The sequence below is a fragment of the Protopterus annectens genome, chromosome 3.part1 (genome assembly GCF_019279795.1).
Source record: "Protopterus annectens isolate FY-2018-M chromosome 3.part1, PAN1.0, whole genome shotgun sequence".
Classification (NCBI taxonomy): domain Eukaryota; kingdom Metazoa; phylum Chordata; order Ceratodontiformes; family Protopteridae; genus Protopterus; species Protopterus annectens.
In genome coordinates, this window is record NC_056732.1 from 1,079,873,779 (window position 1) to 1,079,892,060 (window position 18,282).

The 18,282-nt window shown below is 42.7% G+C and overlaps 2 protein-coding genes across 3 annotated transcripts in view; both read right to left on the minus strand.

Annotated features, from left to right (window-relative positions):
• The window catches only part of TMEM70 (transmembrane protein 70), a 798,264-nt gene that overhangs the window by 63,259 nt on the left and 716,723 nt on the right, over window positions 1-18,282 (minus strand). The window lies entirely within an intron of this gene.
• Window positions 1,865-18,282, minus strand: part of UBE2W (ubiquitin conjugating enzyme E2 W) — a 514,818-nt gene continuing 498,400 nt past the window's right edge. For both annotated transcript variants that reach the window (XM_044067221.1, XM_044067222.1), the window contains exon 6: window positions 1,865-3,809. In XM_044067221.1, coding sequence (XP_043923156.1) covers window positions 3,796-3,809 — 14 coding nt within the window. In that variant the 3' untranslated portion in view covers window positions 1,865-3,795. The remainder of the gene's footprint in view (window positions 3,810-18,282) is intronic.

The following is an 18,282-nucleotide window of genomic DNA, read 5'->3' on the forward strand; positions in this document are numbered from 1 at the left end:
TCCTGCAAGTCTTCAGCCGAAGACTCTGAAACATCTGAAGGCTGCTCAAAACTCCCCAACTCTGGTTCCATCCTAGGCCTCTTATCTGGAGGGGGCAAAGAACCTCTAATCAAAGTAATTAAATCTTCTGCCATTTTAAGCATGTGCTTCTTGGGCACAGAACCAGAAGAACTAGGAGTAACACCAACAGAAGCTAAACCTGGCCTGCCTCTGGGAGAAGCCTTAGAAACAGAAGGAGAGGGCCTAACCACCTTAGGAAGGGAGGGGAGTACAGTAACCTGAGAAGCCCCTTCAGCCTGACCTGCCTCCTGGGAGGCCACATCTTGCAATAACAAAGTCTCCCCCTGAGACTCCAGAGAAGCCTCCTGCGGAACCACCGGTTCCACTGACGCCTCTAAAGAACCGGCGTCCGGTACAGACGACTCTTCTTGTCTGGGTTTAGCTGCCTTGTCTTTGCGCTTTTTTGAAGAAGCGGGCGTCGGAGCGTCCGACGGCATCTTATAATTGCACCGCTTCCCAAAGACTAACCTAGCACAATCTAGCCTTCGCTTAATAGTGCGCTTATTGAACATAGCACAAAAGCGACACCCTACAACATCGTGCTCAGGCCCCAAACAAGGAATACACAAAGTATGATCATCTCTATGCGGTATCTGCTTCCCACAAGAAATACAGTTATTCACTTTTTCTGACATCCGGTAAACCACTGAGGCAAGAAAAAACTTAAATATTCCCCAACGGGGTACTTAGCCAACTTTGACTTGGTCTGAAACTCCGAATTCGAAAAATTTCAGAACGCCGAACGGCACTTACAACGCTGCTTCTGCATCGGACCATGCGGCAAAAAAGACTGAGGATATGACGTCGGTCATGCGCATTTATACCCTGACGTCCTGATGTCAGTCTTGAGCGCCTTGACCGACGTCAGCCTAATACTTTGATATTCGGGCCGACCGAGGACAGCGGACTACCCCAAGTGTAAGGACTGCAGCAATGTGAGATGAAGAACATCTGGTCTTGTGTCCAAATCACCAAGAAGAATCCTGAACAGGTTCCGGATCATCTCTGGTCTGGGGGGGGCCCTGTTGGATGACTCTTTCTAGCAGCTTTTTTTTGCTAATACCACTGCTTCCCTCTGATTGGGTGGAACATCGGGGATTCTTTTCATTTTGTTTGGGGGCTAGGGAAAATGGTATAATATAACCTCTGGATAGGACTCTCTGCACCCAGGAATCTTTTGTTATAGATAGCCAGACACACTGGTGTAGACACAAAGCATTCTCCTCACCTGACTGCCTCCTGGATAATGGTAGGGACTCCCTACAGGAATGCTAGTAGGGCTTATCCCAGAAGCCCTAGTTTTGTGGCTCACCTATGTTGCGAGGACATCGTCTTGAAAAGGTGAATTAATTTTAAATACAATAACTTTTCTTAGCTGTAACTCACAAGCAAGGATAGATACTAGTCCAAAAGTGCAAGAACGACAGGATCCGCGTCTTAAGCTAAATGGCAGCAAACGAGATCTGCGGTATGTTAGGTTGGGAGGACATTATCGGTAAAGGGAGGAGACTGAAAGTTTTTTGGATCCGAAGATCTGGTAAAAGTGGCTCAGTCAGATCAGAGTCTCTGATCCGAACACATCAGCTGAGGAATGAATGAAAAGGGCAATATCAGATGTAATGGTATCAGTTTCAACCTAAAAGTCTAAATGTCTGAAACGAACCAATTTCAAAGCCTGTAAAATAAATGCATATGCAAAAAGATAGGTGAAACCTCCCCATCAGTCAAAAAAGCACTTATTGTAAAAAAATGCAAGCTGGTCTTACAGAATACAATTCTAAAATGTAATAAATCTTCCGATGCCAATATTTTAACCAACAGAGTTTATAAAATGTACATTTCCATGTTCCAAATAAATATGCTTATAGGGAAAAAAATCATTTTTTGTGCAATATTTTACATTTTAAAAAAATTCCCTCTTTATGGGGAGAGTTAAGTTTAATGGTAACAGCTTCAGCCCAAAAGGTCTAAATGCCTGAAAGGAACCATTTTCAAAGCCTAAAAACAAATACATACGTGATGAGACAGGTGAAACCCCCATCAGTCAAAAATACAATTCGTATTGTCAAAATATAAGTTGTACAAGCTGGCCTTGTGTCAAAAATTAGTCATCTTTTATCATATAGTACAGAATCAAAAGTCAAGATTTACAGATAAAGATATAATTTACAAGAATATATTTTTCAACAATAAAGCTTTTCAAACAAATAATGTGTTATTCAAGCACAAGTTAAAAACTTTAAACAAATAAAAAATACATTAAACAGAAGACAGCAAACAAACATTTTGCTTTTAAAAGACCAAAAATATTTTCTGCAAGGTAGGGGACAGATGCTAAACAGTAGTAAGAAAAAAGTGCGATAATCTGGATCACATTTGAAAAAAATACTAAATGACAATTTTCATATCTTAGCAACATACCTGAAAACGTGCAAGTCCACACAATGGAGAACTTCAGTGCAACTCTTTCAAATTGTATAATGTAAAATTATTTTGTTTCCATTTCAGTACAACTTGTAAACTGAAATATGCCCATTCAAACCATTTTTGTAGCAAACTGAGCTCCATTCTTATTTTTATTTTCTACTTATAGGAGCTTCCTGTGAATCCTACTTGTTTTTCTATTCGCTTTAGCAGCTGTACTAACATTTAAGAATGTACCGTCACATGACCCATGCACACAGTACATATAACAAAATACAAAAACTGCTCTGCAGATAAATGACAATATGCTGCTGAAGGAAAAAAGTTAACCGACTTGATAAAACACAGATGGTTAACAGTGATACTTCACTCTTACTGTAACTACACAAACAGGCATACTACGAGAACACAGAAGTGATGACAAACTATCTGCTACTTAACATAAATTAAGTTTCATAAACTGCAAACAGAAATATACCTAGGATAAACTATGAAGTAAGTGAATGAACTAATGTAAATAGACAAACATTCAACTATGCAGAACAGCAGTCCTGAAAATGGAAACAAAATTTACAAAGATAATGGGACACAGATTTCCTTTAAAGTGTTGGTTCACACAACATAGTTCTTATTTAGAACGCAAGTGAAATTCATTTGCTGAAGGCAAAGGAACATGCCTATGGAGTATATAAAAATATCTAGTACCAGCTGTTATCTCTGTCTTAGAGTTTCATTCCCATTAGAAAAACTGAACTGCAAATATTCTGACAAGTTACAAGTACAGATTATATGTAATAAGGCCTTAGTAATCAGAAATTGTGACCAAGGTCTTTGCTCTTCATTCCGAAGTTCATCATGTAGGAATAAAGCTGAACAGAAATATGAAAAAAAAAACGTAGCCATTCTGAGTTCAGTAATGCTGACTGCATCTACCAGCACTACCCATGAGTTTGTGTTTGCTAATCCAATCTTGATAGGTCCCAGCATGCATTAAAAACCATTATTGCACAATACATGAGGACCTAGAACATTTTGGAGAATTTCAAATAGAAAAATAAATTAAAATGGAATTCTTTTGATGGGTAAGACAACTGCATTTATACTACATGTCTGATAAATGCATGCCAGTTGGATGGAATTCTCCATCTATCAACAAGCGCCCAAAATGCACATCAGTAAAAATGCAGTAAAAGGAAGTCTTCAGCTCTTATAGGTCACTTCCAGTCGAAGGAGAAGGATCAAGGTCTGAATAATCAAAGTGCTCATTTCCTCAGTAGAACTATCTTCTAAATGGACCATAAAATGGAGTCATCAACATGTATCATCTAAAGAAAACAAAACAGAGTCAAAATAAATCTCTCTGTAATCCACTGATTTCAGTTGCTATTGATAATCTGTAAAGGCACAGAATGAACACACACATGTACTGTTTTGCTGTGCAACATAACTGCAGTCCATTTATCAGTCATACCACATCCTCATGTGCACACCTGGTTATTAACCAACAAATATAAAAATGTTCCACTAAAGAGAATTTTTTTTTAGTGAAAGCTTGGTTTAGCTGTCTTTATATGCATTTTTTTGCTCTCATTCTTCTCTCTCTCTTGTCCAAGCTAATTCTGCAACCAGTTTTAGTTTAGCTTACAGAAATTCAACAAGTACCCTTTGGTTCACCCAAATCTAACCATTCTTTACACAATAATAAACCATAGGTCCTATACAGCTTAAATCTTAAATACACACCCCCAAAACAACTAACCTATGTTTGCCAAAGACAGACAATATTATCTTCATGACCTTCTCAGGAAGGATATTTGTGTACCCACTAACTTTTCCATAATGCTACCACCACAAGTTATCCACAGCATCCTCAGATTGTATCTTCTTACTTTCAATCATCTAACTTGCTAAAAGATGCACCCCTCTGGGATGCTGTTAATTCTCGAGGGACATAACATTTCAAAAATCTGCCTATTCTTCTAGGTTACACATACTGCAGTCCCTTCAACTTCTTTTCATTTAGCATCCGATTCAAGCACCACTATTTTACCCTCAAAACTGGTTCCATTCAATGACTTGTGGAAAACACTCAACTGTTTGTATGGATGAATGGATAACTTGTCAATGGCCTAGTGACTGTGCCCTGCTGAACAGCTACGAACTGATCACACAGATAGACTTGTATCTATCTGCCCCCCCCCCAACAAGAAAGGTTTCCAATCTACTCCCTGATCAGTACACTTTCAAGGAGCTGTGAAAGTATGTTAATTGATGTTTACCTCACATAATGTATTGTAACTTTGCCTAATTTCTTGCTAGGTGGTTAGAGCACACTCCCTGCCAAGACTCCCAGCAGCCATTTCCCTTCTCACTCTGCACCCCCAATATCCTCCCTTATCTAAACCTTGTAAATGTATAGAATCACTAGTTTAACTCCCAGAAGCTAGTATCTGAACCATATAACCTACGAACTTACTGCATTAAGTAAAGTATTACATTTCAACCCAAACAGGCTGCTAGCAAGTTGTTAGCCCCTTAGATACTTTGTTGACCCAGTGCCCCTCCCCTGTGGCCCCTTACCTTGAGCTCTGCTCTCTGCTTCACGGATTGTTTTCTGCTCTGCTGGGCTGGCCAAGTCTCCTTTGCTCCAACCCTCTCCGTTCGCCCTGCGGGCTCACTCCACTCCCCTACACTGCCCCCAATTCTCACCCACTACTCCTACCTTTATTCCCACCTCTATTCTCCACCCCATTATCTCTCACCCAATCCCACACTTCTCCTCAACCAATCCCACTCCCATCCTCCACCAATTAACAGACCTCACCCCAACCTTATCCATTATACCCCCTACACTTTTCCACGCCCCTCACTCCTTCTCTCACACTTACCCCCTGACACCAAACTACCTATTCCCACCTCCTCAATTTACCATGCTCTCTCCACTTTCTGTAACCCTTCCCTGTCACTCAATCTTCTTCTTACTTCTAATCACTCTGACCCATGCTACCTCTTATCCCACCTCTAAACTCCCCCTTCTTTCCTACCCCCCCCACCTCAACCAACTCCCTTCCTATCCCTACACCCTTCCCACTTTCACACCATATCCTCCTCGCTTGTTCAACCAAATCCACTACACTACTACAAACGTAAGATCACATCCTCCTCATTGAAGCACAACACACCTAAAGCAATATTGCTTTCCCCACATAACTCCAGTAGCAAACCCAAGCTCCTGCTCACATCTTCCTTTGCCAACCTCTTCTTATCAGGAGACATACTCCAACCCCAGACCAAAGATTAGGACCAACCACACTCCTCCAATCACTACCCATACCACCAAGCCTAAATATCTCAAACTACTTACCATTAACACCCAGAGTTTGAGAAATAAAATATCCTACTTCCAGGCTTGACTAAACCATACTCTACCAGATATAGTTGCAGTCTCTGAAACCTGGCTAAAGCACCACATACCTGACTCTGAAATCCTACCCCCTGGGTTCCAAGCTCTCGGACAAGACCGCCAAAATAAGAAAGTAGGAGTAGCAGCCTTTATTTACTCTAGTCTACTCTCCATCACTCCCTACCCAAACCCCATTCCTCAGTTCAAGAACGCTGAACTAGTCATAGGAATATTCAAAATGAATGACCATAAAAACATTTGTTATGGCCCTCTACAATTCCCCTGGAAACAACAGCAATACACTAAGAAATACTTCTATGGACCACATACAATATTACACTTGAGGCATACATTTTAGGGGATGTGAACATTGACTGGAAAAAAAGTCAATTCCAAAACTCCCTCCATTTCTATCAATCTATTTAACTTCACACAAAGTACAGTTGTGTACCTACCATAAATGTAGATGTTTGAGTGTATTCACTGTTGCAGTCATTACACTTGGGTTATCCTGCTGGCAGGCTACCCGCAGTCGGCCCGAGTTTCAAAGTCTAGGCCCGGCGTCGGTTACTGTCGCTTCTTCCCTGACATCAATGCACCAGGGGTATAAAAGATGCAACCAACGCCATTTTCTTTTTCTTGCCCCAGATGTCGGGTGCACCCAAATAGGAAAGGCTGGAAAAAATTATGTCAAAAAACATGCATGTACCAAAACAACATTTCTTTCATCTACAAGCAAATACATCACATAGGTTGTAGAGAGTTGAGAAGTACAGAAAGGACCCAGCAATGAGAAAGGGGGATGGTGGGTGGGTAACCTGGACTGCAACAGTGAATACACTAACATCTACATTTATGGTAGGTACACAACTGTACTATGTTCATCGTGTTTCACTGTTATAGTCATTACACTTGGGTAGAATCCCAAAGCTGAGGTTGGGTGGCTGGGTAGGAGAGGCTACCAGGCCCCACAGAACTGCAGTGGCAAAGCCTGCTCTGGATTTAGAGTAGAGAGGTAAGTGGTAGTGCTTAGTGAAAGTGTGCACTGAACTCCAGGTTGCAGCTTCTAAAATGTCTTTGGTTGGTACTCCTCTGAGAATGGCTGCTGCTCTGGTACGTAGCCTTATGCCCTTAGGCACTGATTTGCCATGTCGTGCATAGCAGAAGCGAATGCAGTGTCCTATCCATTTTGAAACTGTCTGCTTTGAGATGGGCTTTCCTTGTGATCCTGCAGCATAAGCGACACACAGTTGCTCAGTTTTTCTGAAAGCTTTTGCTTTGTCCAAGTAGAATCATAGCAGTCTGTGTATATCCAAAGTGTGCAGAAGTCTCTCCCCTTTATTCTGGGGATTTGGATAGAAAGTTGGCAAATGAATGGTTTGGTTAAGAGCCACACTGGAAACCACCTTTGGCATAAATGTTGGGTTTGTCCTTAGAGAGACCCTGTCCTGATGAAAAATGATGAAAGGTTCCACTGCCATTAATGCCTGTAACTCTGAGACTCTTCTTGCTGAAGTTATTGCTAGGAGCAGAGCAGTTTTCCATGATAAGAATTTTATATCAGCTGTGTTGGCTGGCTCAAAAGGAGACAGTGTGAGCTTTTCTAATACAAAATTGAGGTCCTAAGTAGGTATTGGTGCTCTCCTTGGGGGTCTTATGTTTCTTACCCCTCTGAGGTACTGCCTTAGCAGTGGATGTGAAAAAATAGGAGGTTCCGTACTGTAATGAGCTGAAATGGCAGAGGCATGGAGTTTAATAGATGAAAAAGATAGGCCTTTGTCCAGCATCTCAGTTACGTATTGTAAAATCTGAGGAATATTTGGAACAAGTGGTTCGAGTCCTTGTGCCTGGTTCCAAGCACAGAATCTCTTCCATTTTTCTGCATAAAATTTCCTAGTGCTGGGCCTCCTGGCTTCTAAAATTACATCCATAACAGCTTTAGAGAGAGAAGTGGTCTGAGTGGCTATATTATCTGCCATGCAGCCAGATTTAAGGTTCTGAGTTGAGGAATTTGAGGTAAAGGCCAGGCTGGGCCTCAAGACAAGCTCTTTAGGATTGGGTACCAGTGCTGGTGTGGCCAGTCTGGGGCAATCAGGATCATTTTTGGCTTCTCGTCTGACTTTTAGGAGTACTTTGGGAAGAAGAGGCAGTGGAGGGAAGGCATAAACTGTCAGGGTTTTCCAGCTGAATGAAAGAGTATCCACTTTCCATGCTTGTGAGTGATAAGTTCTTGTGCAGAATTTCTGTAGTTGGCAGTTGTGAGGGGAAGCAAAAAGATCTATGTCCGGGCGTCCCCATTTCTTTGTCATCATGCTGAAGACCTGTGGACTTAGTTTCCATTCGTGTGGATCCATGAGATTTCTGCTTAGTCTGCCAGTGTATTTTTCTTTCCTGGCAGGAATTGTGCCTGCAGATGTACTTGATAGGTCAGTGCTGTGCTCCACAGAGTCATGGCTTGCCTGCAGAGGGGGTAGGAATGTGTGCCCCCTTGCTTGTTTATGTACCACATAACTGTGGTGATATCAGTCTTTAGCAATAGTTGTCCTGGATGTAGTAGATCCTTGAAGGCTGTCAGGGCATTCTGTACAGCTAGCATCTCTTTTTGATTGATGTGAAGATGCATTTGTTCCTTGGGCCACGTGCCCTGAATACATTTTCCTGCCATGTGTGCCCCCAGGCATAATCCGATGCATCCGTTATTGTCTGCCTGGCTGTGGGTAAGGTGAAGGGCTGTCCCTTGTTGTGGTGACAGGCCCTGGACCACCATCGAAACTCCTGTTGTAGACAGGTAATTATAGTTACTATTGTTTCCAGGCTGTGGCAATGTTGAGTCCAAACACTTTTTAGATACCATTGTAGTTTCCTCATATGCAGTCTTGCATATGGAATTAGTAGAATGCAGGAACCCATGAAGCTCAGGGCCTGCAGAATTTTTCTTGCAGGGAGCAGGGTCTTTGTTGCCATCATTTGAAAGTAATGAGTCAGTTGCCTTTGTTTGTCTGGCATGAGATAAGTCATCTGGGTAGTTGTATTTAAGCTTGCATCCAGGAATATTATCTCTTGAGAGGGCACTAGTTTTGATTTATTTTTGTTTACTGTGTACCCTAGGCAAATTATTTATTTATTTTTATTTAACATTTGTTGACCGGGAAAGTCCGACTAGGTTCCACAGATCCTGTTTTCAGCGGAGGCCCAGGGAGAAATGCTCCAGATGCATGTCTTTAGAATGTGGGAGGAAACCGGAGTACCCGGAGGAAACCCACGTGAACGCAGGGAGAACATGAACCACTGCGCCGCCGTGTGCCTTCTGCCTAAAAAGATTAAAAATAATCTTTTTACAAACGCCAGATGCTTTAGTAGAATGTCCTTGCTCTCTGCTTGAATAAGGCAGTCGTCCAAGTAGGGATATATCCGAATTCTTCTTTGTCTGCAAAATGCAATTACGGGTGCCAGGCATTTTGTGAAGACCCTGGGCGCAGTAGATAAGCCAAAGGGCAGTGCAGAGAATTGGTAATGCATTGAGCCAGCTATGAATCAGAAGTATCTTCTGCAAGATTGTCTGATTGGGACATGCAGGTATGCCTCCTTGAGGTCCAAAGTAACTAGCCAAGCCTTCTTGCCCAGCATGGGTAGAAGTTGCTGCAGTGTTAACATTTTGAATTTTGGAACATCCAGGAAAGTATTTAGGATTGACAAGTCCAGTATTGGTCTCCAGGCTTTGTCCTTTCTGGGAACCAGGAAGGGTCTAGAGTAAAATCCTTGTCCCTGTTCTTGCTGTGGTGCTCTTTGAATAGCTCCCATGTCCATGAGAGCAGCAATTTCCATTTGTGCCTCTGCCCATTGGTTTTGTGGCAGGTCCGCCATATCTTTTGATTTTGGAAAGGTGTGAAAGTGGAACCTGTAACCTTGTGAAACTATATTCAGAACCCATTTGTTCTGGGTGATTATGTGCCAATTTTGTGCGAAAAGTGCTAGCTTTCCCCCTGGGGGTGCTGCCAAAAGTGCTTGGCCTTTTTAGAGGAAAGTCATTGGGACCGTTTCCTATAAGGTTATGATTTGTCTTCTCCTTTGGGGGGCAGAAGCACCCCATTGTTTAGGTCTGTAGGAGCCTTGGGGCTGAGATCTGCCTCTTGGGAGTCTATCTGCCTCTTTGTGGCCTGTCTGACACCTGAAAGGACCAATTTTTTGAAGGCCAGTTTCTACTAAACCTAGGTGGTTGAACCTGTAAGAAATCCTTTACTGTCTGCATAGATTTTGCTTTATCCTCCATTTTCTTTAACACCGCTTCTGCCTTAACACCAAACAAAGTATCATGCTGTAATGGAGAATCCAATAATTTTACTTTAACATGTTCAGGTAAACTTTGTTCGCATGCCTTTGAATGACAGAGCCTGTAACTGCGGCTCTGCAAGAAGCCTCTAATGAATCAAAACCACATTGCAGAGTATGCTTTCCCACTTGTTCAGCTGCATGCAATAATTCCTGCATTTCCTTATTGTCAGGATTCTCTGAATTTGTAAGCATTTTCTGTTTTAACAAAGACATGAGATACTGTTGATATTTAAGCATGTGAAACTGGCAGTTTAAAGCCCGTACAGCTAAAGTAGTAGAGGTGTAAACTTTTTTCCCCCCATCTATCCAGAGCTCTAGAATCCCTATCAGATGGAACAGGGTTGTTAGCAGTGGAAGCCTTAACCCCTTTGGGACCCTGAGAAATTGTTTCAGGGTCAGCAGCAGGGTTTTTATAAAGAAATTTATGAGAGTCAGGGACCCTGTAATACCGGTCTGGCTTGACTGGTGCAGGGGGTAAAGAATCAGGAGACAGACTGGATTCAAAGAAAACATCATCAACTATATCAAGCACGGGGGGGATAGCCAGGGGCCTGTGTTGAGGCAGTAAAAGAAAATCTGAGCCTTTTCTTGGATTCTGAATAATCCTGGCTCTCCCAGTAGAAATGTTCCCCGAGGGTGTGCAGAGTTTCCCCAAAAGAGTAATCCTCAGGTGGAGAGGCTGAAGGTATAGATTCTTCAGCATCAGAGTCCTCCTAGGTAGGAAGAGAATAGCCCTGATCTGAAGAGGAATCAGAGGAAATAGAAACCTGGTCACTGGAATCATAGTCAGTGTCTTGCCTAGGCCTTTTATCAGGAGGGGGATGGGAACCCCTGATCAAAGTAATCAAGTCTTCGGCCATTTTAAGCATCTGTTTCTTTGGCATAGTTGACTGTCCAGGAGAATGCTGTACTTGTTTCTTTGTCTTTAATGGTGTCTTGGACTGTACTTTGGCTGCTGCAGAGGATTTAACAGTAAGCTGTGAAGGTCTGAAAATACCCTCAGAAGCCGATGCCTGATCAGCGGCTCCGGACCCATCTGAGGGAATATTTTCCATAGGCCCAATACCTTGAGTATCCAGAGGCCTAGTTGTCTCTATGTGGGAGTCGGATACGGCCTGTGGCTCTGAGGTAGCGGGTGTCAGGGGCTGCGAAAGCGCCTCACTGAGAACCTGTGACTGGCCTGGAAGAGGCTTTGTCATCGGTTTTGGGCCTCGGATGCCTGTCCTTTTCCTTGTCTTTGCGTTTTTTTATGAATTCCGGTCGTCGGTTGTTCCGACGGGATTATACCTTCGGCCAAAGTAATGTAATGCAAAATTAAACCGACGTTTAATAGTGCGTTTGTTGAATCTAGCACAAAACCGACAACTAGTAACATTGTGGTCAGGGCCTAGGCAAGGAATACAGTAAGAGTGAAAGTCCTTATGAGGTATTCGCTTCCCACAAGAAATACAATTGTTAACTTTTACTGACATCGGTCTGGAGCAAGAAACAGTTTCCCCAACGGGGTACTTAGCTTTATTGAAGACTTCAGTTCTGAAACTCTATTTCGAAAATCTCAGGAGTCGGCCGACCGGCACTTGCGAACTGCTTCTGCTTTGGGCACCGCGCAGCAAGAAAGACTGAAGAAAATGGTGTCGGTTGCATCTTTTATACCCCTGACGCACTGACGTCAGGGAAGAAGTGACAGCAACCGATGCCGGACCTAGATTTTGGAACTCGGGCTGACTGCAGGTAGCCTGCCAGCAGGATAACCCAAGTGTAATGACTGCAACAGTGAAACACGATGAACATCTTATATGTGACATCACCAGACCCAATAAAAAGAACCCCCCAGGGACCACTCTTGACTGGATGCTTGCCTCCCACCCAAATAAAATCTCACACTCAGGCACCTTACCAAACTCCATGAGTGACCATTTGCCAGCCTTCATCCATAGAGAAACCCCCTCCACTTCTCACCTTCACCAACACATCCATACTCAAAACCTCACTAATTTTAACCCCACAACTTTTTCCTATTCCCGCAAACTCAAACTGGGACAGCCTAAAAACTCTTCCTCTAGATAATGCTGTAGATGTCTAACTCTACCTTCTTAAATACCCTGAAATCCCAAGCCCCACCTAGTACAAAACGTATAAAACCCAACTCTGCCCCATGGCTAACTAAAGAAACTAAAACTCTTATGCAACAAAGAGACAAGGCCTGGAAACTATCACCACAATAAAGACCCTGACTCCCTTCTGAAATGCAAGCAATTCCACAACCTAGCCAAAAAAGACAAAAAATCCTACTATACCAAACTCCAGGCTAACCATTCCAAAAACCCAAACAATTTTGGAACTCATCAGCTCTCTTCTAAACCCAGGTACCAAGCAAAATCCTTGCTCAGACACCACCAAAACAGATCTAGAAATAGCTACTCTATTCAACTCCTTCTTTCCGAACTCTATAGCAGAACTCACCAAGACCTTCCCAAATAACAACGCCTCCACCACCCTCAAAGCCTCCTCCCTAACCTCTACCAAACCTCCCATCCCCAGCAATCCTCCTTCATTTCAACTCAAATCCATATCCACTAATTACATAAAAAAACTTCTCTGCAAACTCAAGCCATGTTCCAATGCCCCTGACTATATCCCCGCACTATTCCTAAAACTTGCAGCTGATGGTATCGCAGTCCCTATCAGCATTCTCATTAATAGATCCATTCAGGAATCCTACGTACCCAAATTATGGCGCTCTGCCTTTATCATACCCCTCCACAAAGGAGGCAAAAATAACTTCTCAAACTTCCGACCTATAGCCATTCTCTCCTCTATCTCAAAAATTCTTGAAAAATGCATCCACCTCCAGCTCATGCCTTTCTTTACCAATAATCAACTGTTCACCCCTACTTAGCACAGTTTCCGCCCTGCCACAATACTATAACTGCTCTTCTCTCTTACCTAGACATAATAAACCATGCCCAAGACTGAAGAAATTGTATCTACAGTCCTTCTCGATCTCTCCAAAGCATCTGACACAGTCTCCCACTCCCACCTCCTTAAACACCTCTCTATCTTTAATCTATCTCAAAACACCCTAACCTGGTTCAGTAGTTATCTCACTGACAGATCTCAGGCTGTCAAGTGGCAAACTGGCACCTCAACCTTCCTTCCCACCCCAACCGGGGTTCCCCAAGGATCCATACTTGGTCCAATGCTCTTTAATATATTCATTAATGGATTTCCATGCCGCCATCCCAAACACTAAGATAGTACAATATGCTGATGACTCAACCCTAGTCTGCTCCGCTTCTAACCTACCAGAGCTCCAAACACCAACTCAAATCGCCTTCTCAACTACAGAGAATTGGATGCTTCAAAATCACCTCTCCCTAAATGCCAACAAATCTAATATATTACTTTTCACTCCCTCTAAATCCCTCACTATCAACAAAAACTCTTTCAAAATAATTAGCCATACCAATTCATCCACAGAAAATTTCATCTGCTAAACTTCTTGGGGTTACTACTGATGAACACCTAAGATTCGATACTCATTCAGCTAAATATCAAGAAAACACATCAAAAACGTGGTATGTTGTAGAGAAACTCCCACTTTCTCTCACCATCTACAAGACAAAAACTCACCACTACCTACTTACTACCATCACTATTGTATGGTGCTCCTCTTCTAACTAACCTATCTTCCTCTATCACTTCCAAACTAGAAATCTGTTACAACAAAATCTCTAAATTCGCCACTAAATCAAAATACACCTCCCACCACTCTCTCTCCACAGTCAGTGGGTAGAACTTCCCAACTTCCTCATCTACCTCCAACTCACTTTAGCCCACAAACTAATTTTTAAACCCACCAGTTGCCCAGCTCCAACTAACTTCTTACCAACATTCACCCCTAAGATCTAAGATCTGCCCAGCAAAATCTACTTTCTGTATACAAACCAAACCGTCCCGCCGGTCAACTTCTCCAATCTTTTTCCCTAGCAAAAAAATGGAATTCTCTCCCTCCCACTGTAAGAACCTCAGAATACCTTGAACACTTCAAAACTCAGCTCCATTCCCACTTCACCCAAAATTGGAACTGCAGTTGCACTCAACCCACCTAGCCCACTAAGCCCCTCCTACCACAAGTTAATCTACCCCATACTGACTACCTAAAACAGTAGCCTCACTTTGAATATAACATTACTTAGCATTGTTCATCTTAAATGTATATATTATAAATAGCTTTCCAACTGTCCTCCTTCCCCTTTCTGGGGAAGAATCTCTCTATTGACAATTCTTAAACTTTGATGCTATTAACTAAATCATCCTCACTTCTCATCCAGAATTAGAATGTATACACTTCTTATCCTGAATGGTGATGTATACACCCCACCTTCTCTAGTTCTTTTCTGTTTGTCTCATCTCGATACTTTTTAAATAATGTACTTTCCACCTACAATCACCCCCTCTATGCAAATTTGTGTTTACAAAAGTCATTCTATAACTACATTCTAATGAACAAATTTTACAACGTTACTCTCATCTACCTCCTCAATGCAACTAATCATGTCTCAACTTGTCCCAATCCTAATACAATTGTATGTATGACTATAACGTACAAGTGTATGTATGCAATACATGTTGCAATTTTCTGATTGTACCCAATATGTTTTACTATGTAATACAACTTTTTTGCTTAGTCTGTGTATTTTAGATGTGTAATAATACTTTATTGCTTATTGTTACTGAGTTTGTGGAGCTTTTCTCCCCGGCCTCCACTGAAAACAGGCTCCCTGAGCCCGGTGAACCTCCCCAGGCATCAAATTGGAAATAAATAAATAAATAAATTCTAATAATCAATAGTCTTGTGTACCCTAGTAAAGTACAGTTTTGTACCTACCATAAATGTAGATGTCCGAGAGGTATGCATCTGCAGTCCTAACATATGGGTTGTCCTGCCTCCGGCAGCCCTTCGGTCGGCCGGATTCCAAAGTCTGGGTCTGGCCTCGGCTGATGTCACACTTCACCCGACGTCATAGCTGCTGTGAATTGGGTATAAAGGCATCAGCAGATGCCATTTTCCTCAGTGTTTCTTGCCCCAGATGCCGGGTGCCCTCTAGGAAGGCTAAATTTGGATAAATGCAAATGATTCCAAACAGTAGAGAGCAAACAATATAAGCATGTATATACAAAGTAGAGAGCAAACAATATAAGCATGTATATACAAACAAATACACCATAATAGATTCCCCCAGCTAGCTACAAGATGGGCAAATACCCTAGGAGTACCACAGAGGGGAAGGAGGGTGGGTAATCCTGACTGCAGATGCATACCTCTCGGACATCTACATTTATGGTAGGTACAAAACTGTACTATGTCCTTCAAGGATGCATCTGCAGTCCTAACATATGGGTAGAATACCATAGCCAAACTGGGGGAGGAGGCAGTAAGATGATTATGGTGTAGTTAAGATCCCTTGCAAAACAGCAGTTGCAAAACCTGCTCGGGATCTGGAGTATAAAGGTAGATTATAATGCTTGGCAAATGTATGCACGGAGCTCCAAGTAGCAGCTTCTAAAATGTCTTTGGTAGCCACTCCTCGTAGGAAAGCTGTAGTAGTGGCTGTAGCCCTTGTGGAGTGAGGTCTGATGTTTTATGGAGTTGTCTTTCCATGAAAAGAGTAACAAAATCGAATGCAATTTCCTATCCATTTTGAGATTGTCTGTTTTGAAATTGCTTTTCCTTCCATTCCTGTTGCATATGCTACCAGAAGCTGGTCAGTTTTTCTGTTGGTCTTGGTTCTGTCCAGATAGTAGCGCAATTGCCTGTGCACATCCAAGGTATGTAGTAGTCTTTCCCCCCTGTTCTGTGGGTTGGGGAAGAATGTTGGTAGGTGGATTGCTTGGTTCAATGATACCCTGGAGACCACTTTTGGCATAAAAGTAGGGTTAGTTCACAAGGACACTCTAGCCTGATGGAAGATAAGGAAGGGCTGTACTGCCATTAATGCCTGAAATTCAGAAACCCTTCTTGCTGAAGTGATTGCAAGCAGGAAAGCAGTTTTCCAAGATAAGAACTGTAATTCTGCTGTTGCTGCTGGTTCGAAAGGGGAAATGTTAACTTTTCCAGCACAAAGTTAAGGTCCCATGTAGGCAAAGGTGGCTTCCTTGGAGGCTTTACATTTTTAATTCCTCTCAGAAACTGCCTGAGTAGAGGATGAGAGAAGACTGGAGGATCCATGTTGTATTCTGCTTAAATTGCTGATGCATGAATCTTAATGGAGGAGTAAGACAGGCCATTGTGGAAAAGTTCTGCCAAGTATTCCAGGATGTTAGCTATGTTTGCTAATGATACATTTTCTCCTTTTGCTGCACTCCAAATGAGGTATCTTTTCTGCACTCCAAATGAGGTATCTTTTCCATTTGGCTGAATAAGTCTTCCTTGTGGAGGGTCTGCGAGCCTCCAGGATAATGTCTTTAACCCTCTGAGATAAATCTGGGTTATTTTGTTTTATGTAATATTCCAAGCAGCTAGCTGTAGTGTTTTCAATTTTGGATGTAGGATCTTGTAGTTGTTCTGTGTTAGCAGTAAAGGAACTAGAGGTAGAGGCCATGTGTGTGTCCGAGACATACTCCTCAGTAGCGGGTACCAATGCTGCCTCGGCCAGTCTGGAGCTATCAGGATGATCCTTGGGTGATCTTCTTTGATCTTCAGTAGCACTTTGTGCATCAAAGGAAGAGGTGGGAATGCATATGCTGTCAGGTTTTCCCAACTGAAGGATAGGGAGTCCGCCTTCCAAGCAAGTCGGTGGTATGTCCTTGTGCAGAATTTCCTCAATTGGTGGTTGTGTGGGGATGCGAACAGGTCTATTTCTGGTAGTCCCCATTTCTTTGTAATGGTTTTGAAGATGTCTGGATGCGGCATCCGTGGTAGTTCTGCTTAAGGTGTCTGCTAGTGAATTTTCTTTTCCTGGCACAAATTTGGCCTTGAGTTGAATGTTGAGGTTCAGGGCCACATTCCACAGGTCCATTGCCATCCGGCATAGAGGATATGAGTGTGTGCCTCCCTGTTTGTTGATATACCACATGACTGTGGTGTTGTCCGTCCTTATCAGCAAATGACCCTGTTGAAGAAAAGGTCTGAATGTCTGAAGTGCCTGTTTCACTGCCAGCATCTCTTTTTGATTTAAGTGTAGGTTCAGCTGGTCTTGTGTCCATAGGCCTTGTATACACTTGTCCACCATGTGTGCCCCCCAGCCTAGGTCTGAGGCGTCCGTGGTGATAGTCTGGCTTGGGTGAGGTTTGTGGAAAGGCAGTCCTCTGTTCAACTGACAGGCCTGAGCCTACCACAGGAATTCTTGTTTAAGGCATGGAATTATTGGAATCTGGGCTTCTAGACTGTGCTTGTGTTGAGACCATACATTCCTTAGGTACCATTGCAACTTCCTCATATGCAGCCTGGCATGTGGAATCAATATTATGCAGGATGCCATGTAACCCAGGGCTTGCAGGACTTTCCTTGCTGTAAGCTGGTTCTGTGTTGTTAATGCCATGAAATAGAGTGGTAGTTGCTTTTGCTTTTCTGCTGTGAGAAATGCCATCTGATTTGATGTGTCCAGTTCTGCACCCAAGAATGTTATCCTTTGGGATGGTACCAGCCTTGACTTTTTCATGTTGACTGTGTATCCCAGGGCTTGCAGTAGTTGTATAACCTTTTCCAAATCTTTTGTTAATTTGGTCTTGTTGTCCGCTTGTATTAGGTAGTCGTCCAGGTATGGATAAATCTGAATTCCCTGAAGCCTGCAATGAGCAATTACTGATGCCAGGCATTTCGTGAATACTCTGGGCGCAGTAGATAAGCCAAAGGGTAATGCTGAGAATTGATAATGCTCTGATCCTGCAAGAAATCTGAGGTATCTTCTGCAATCTGGTCGTATAGGGACGTGCAGGTATGCCTCCTTGAGATCTAGAGTCACCAGCCAAGACTCCTTGCCCAGCATGGGAAGAAGTTGCTGTAGGGTCAGCATTTTGAATTTTGGAACAATGAGATATGTGTTCAGAGCGGACAGGTC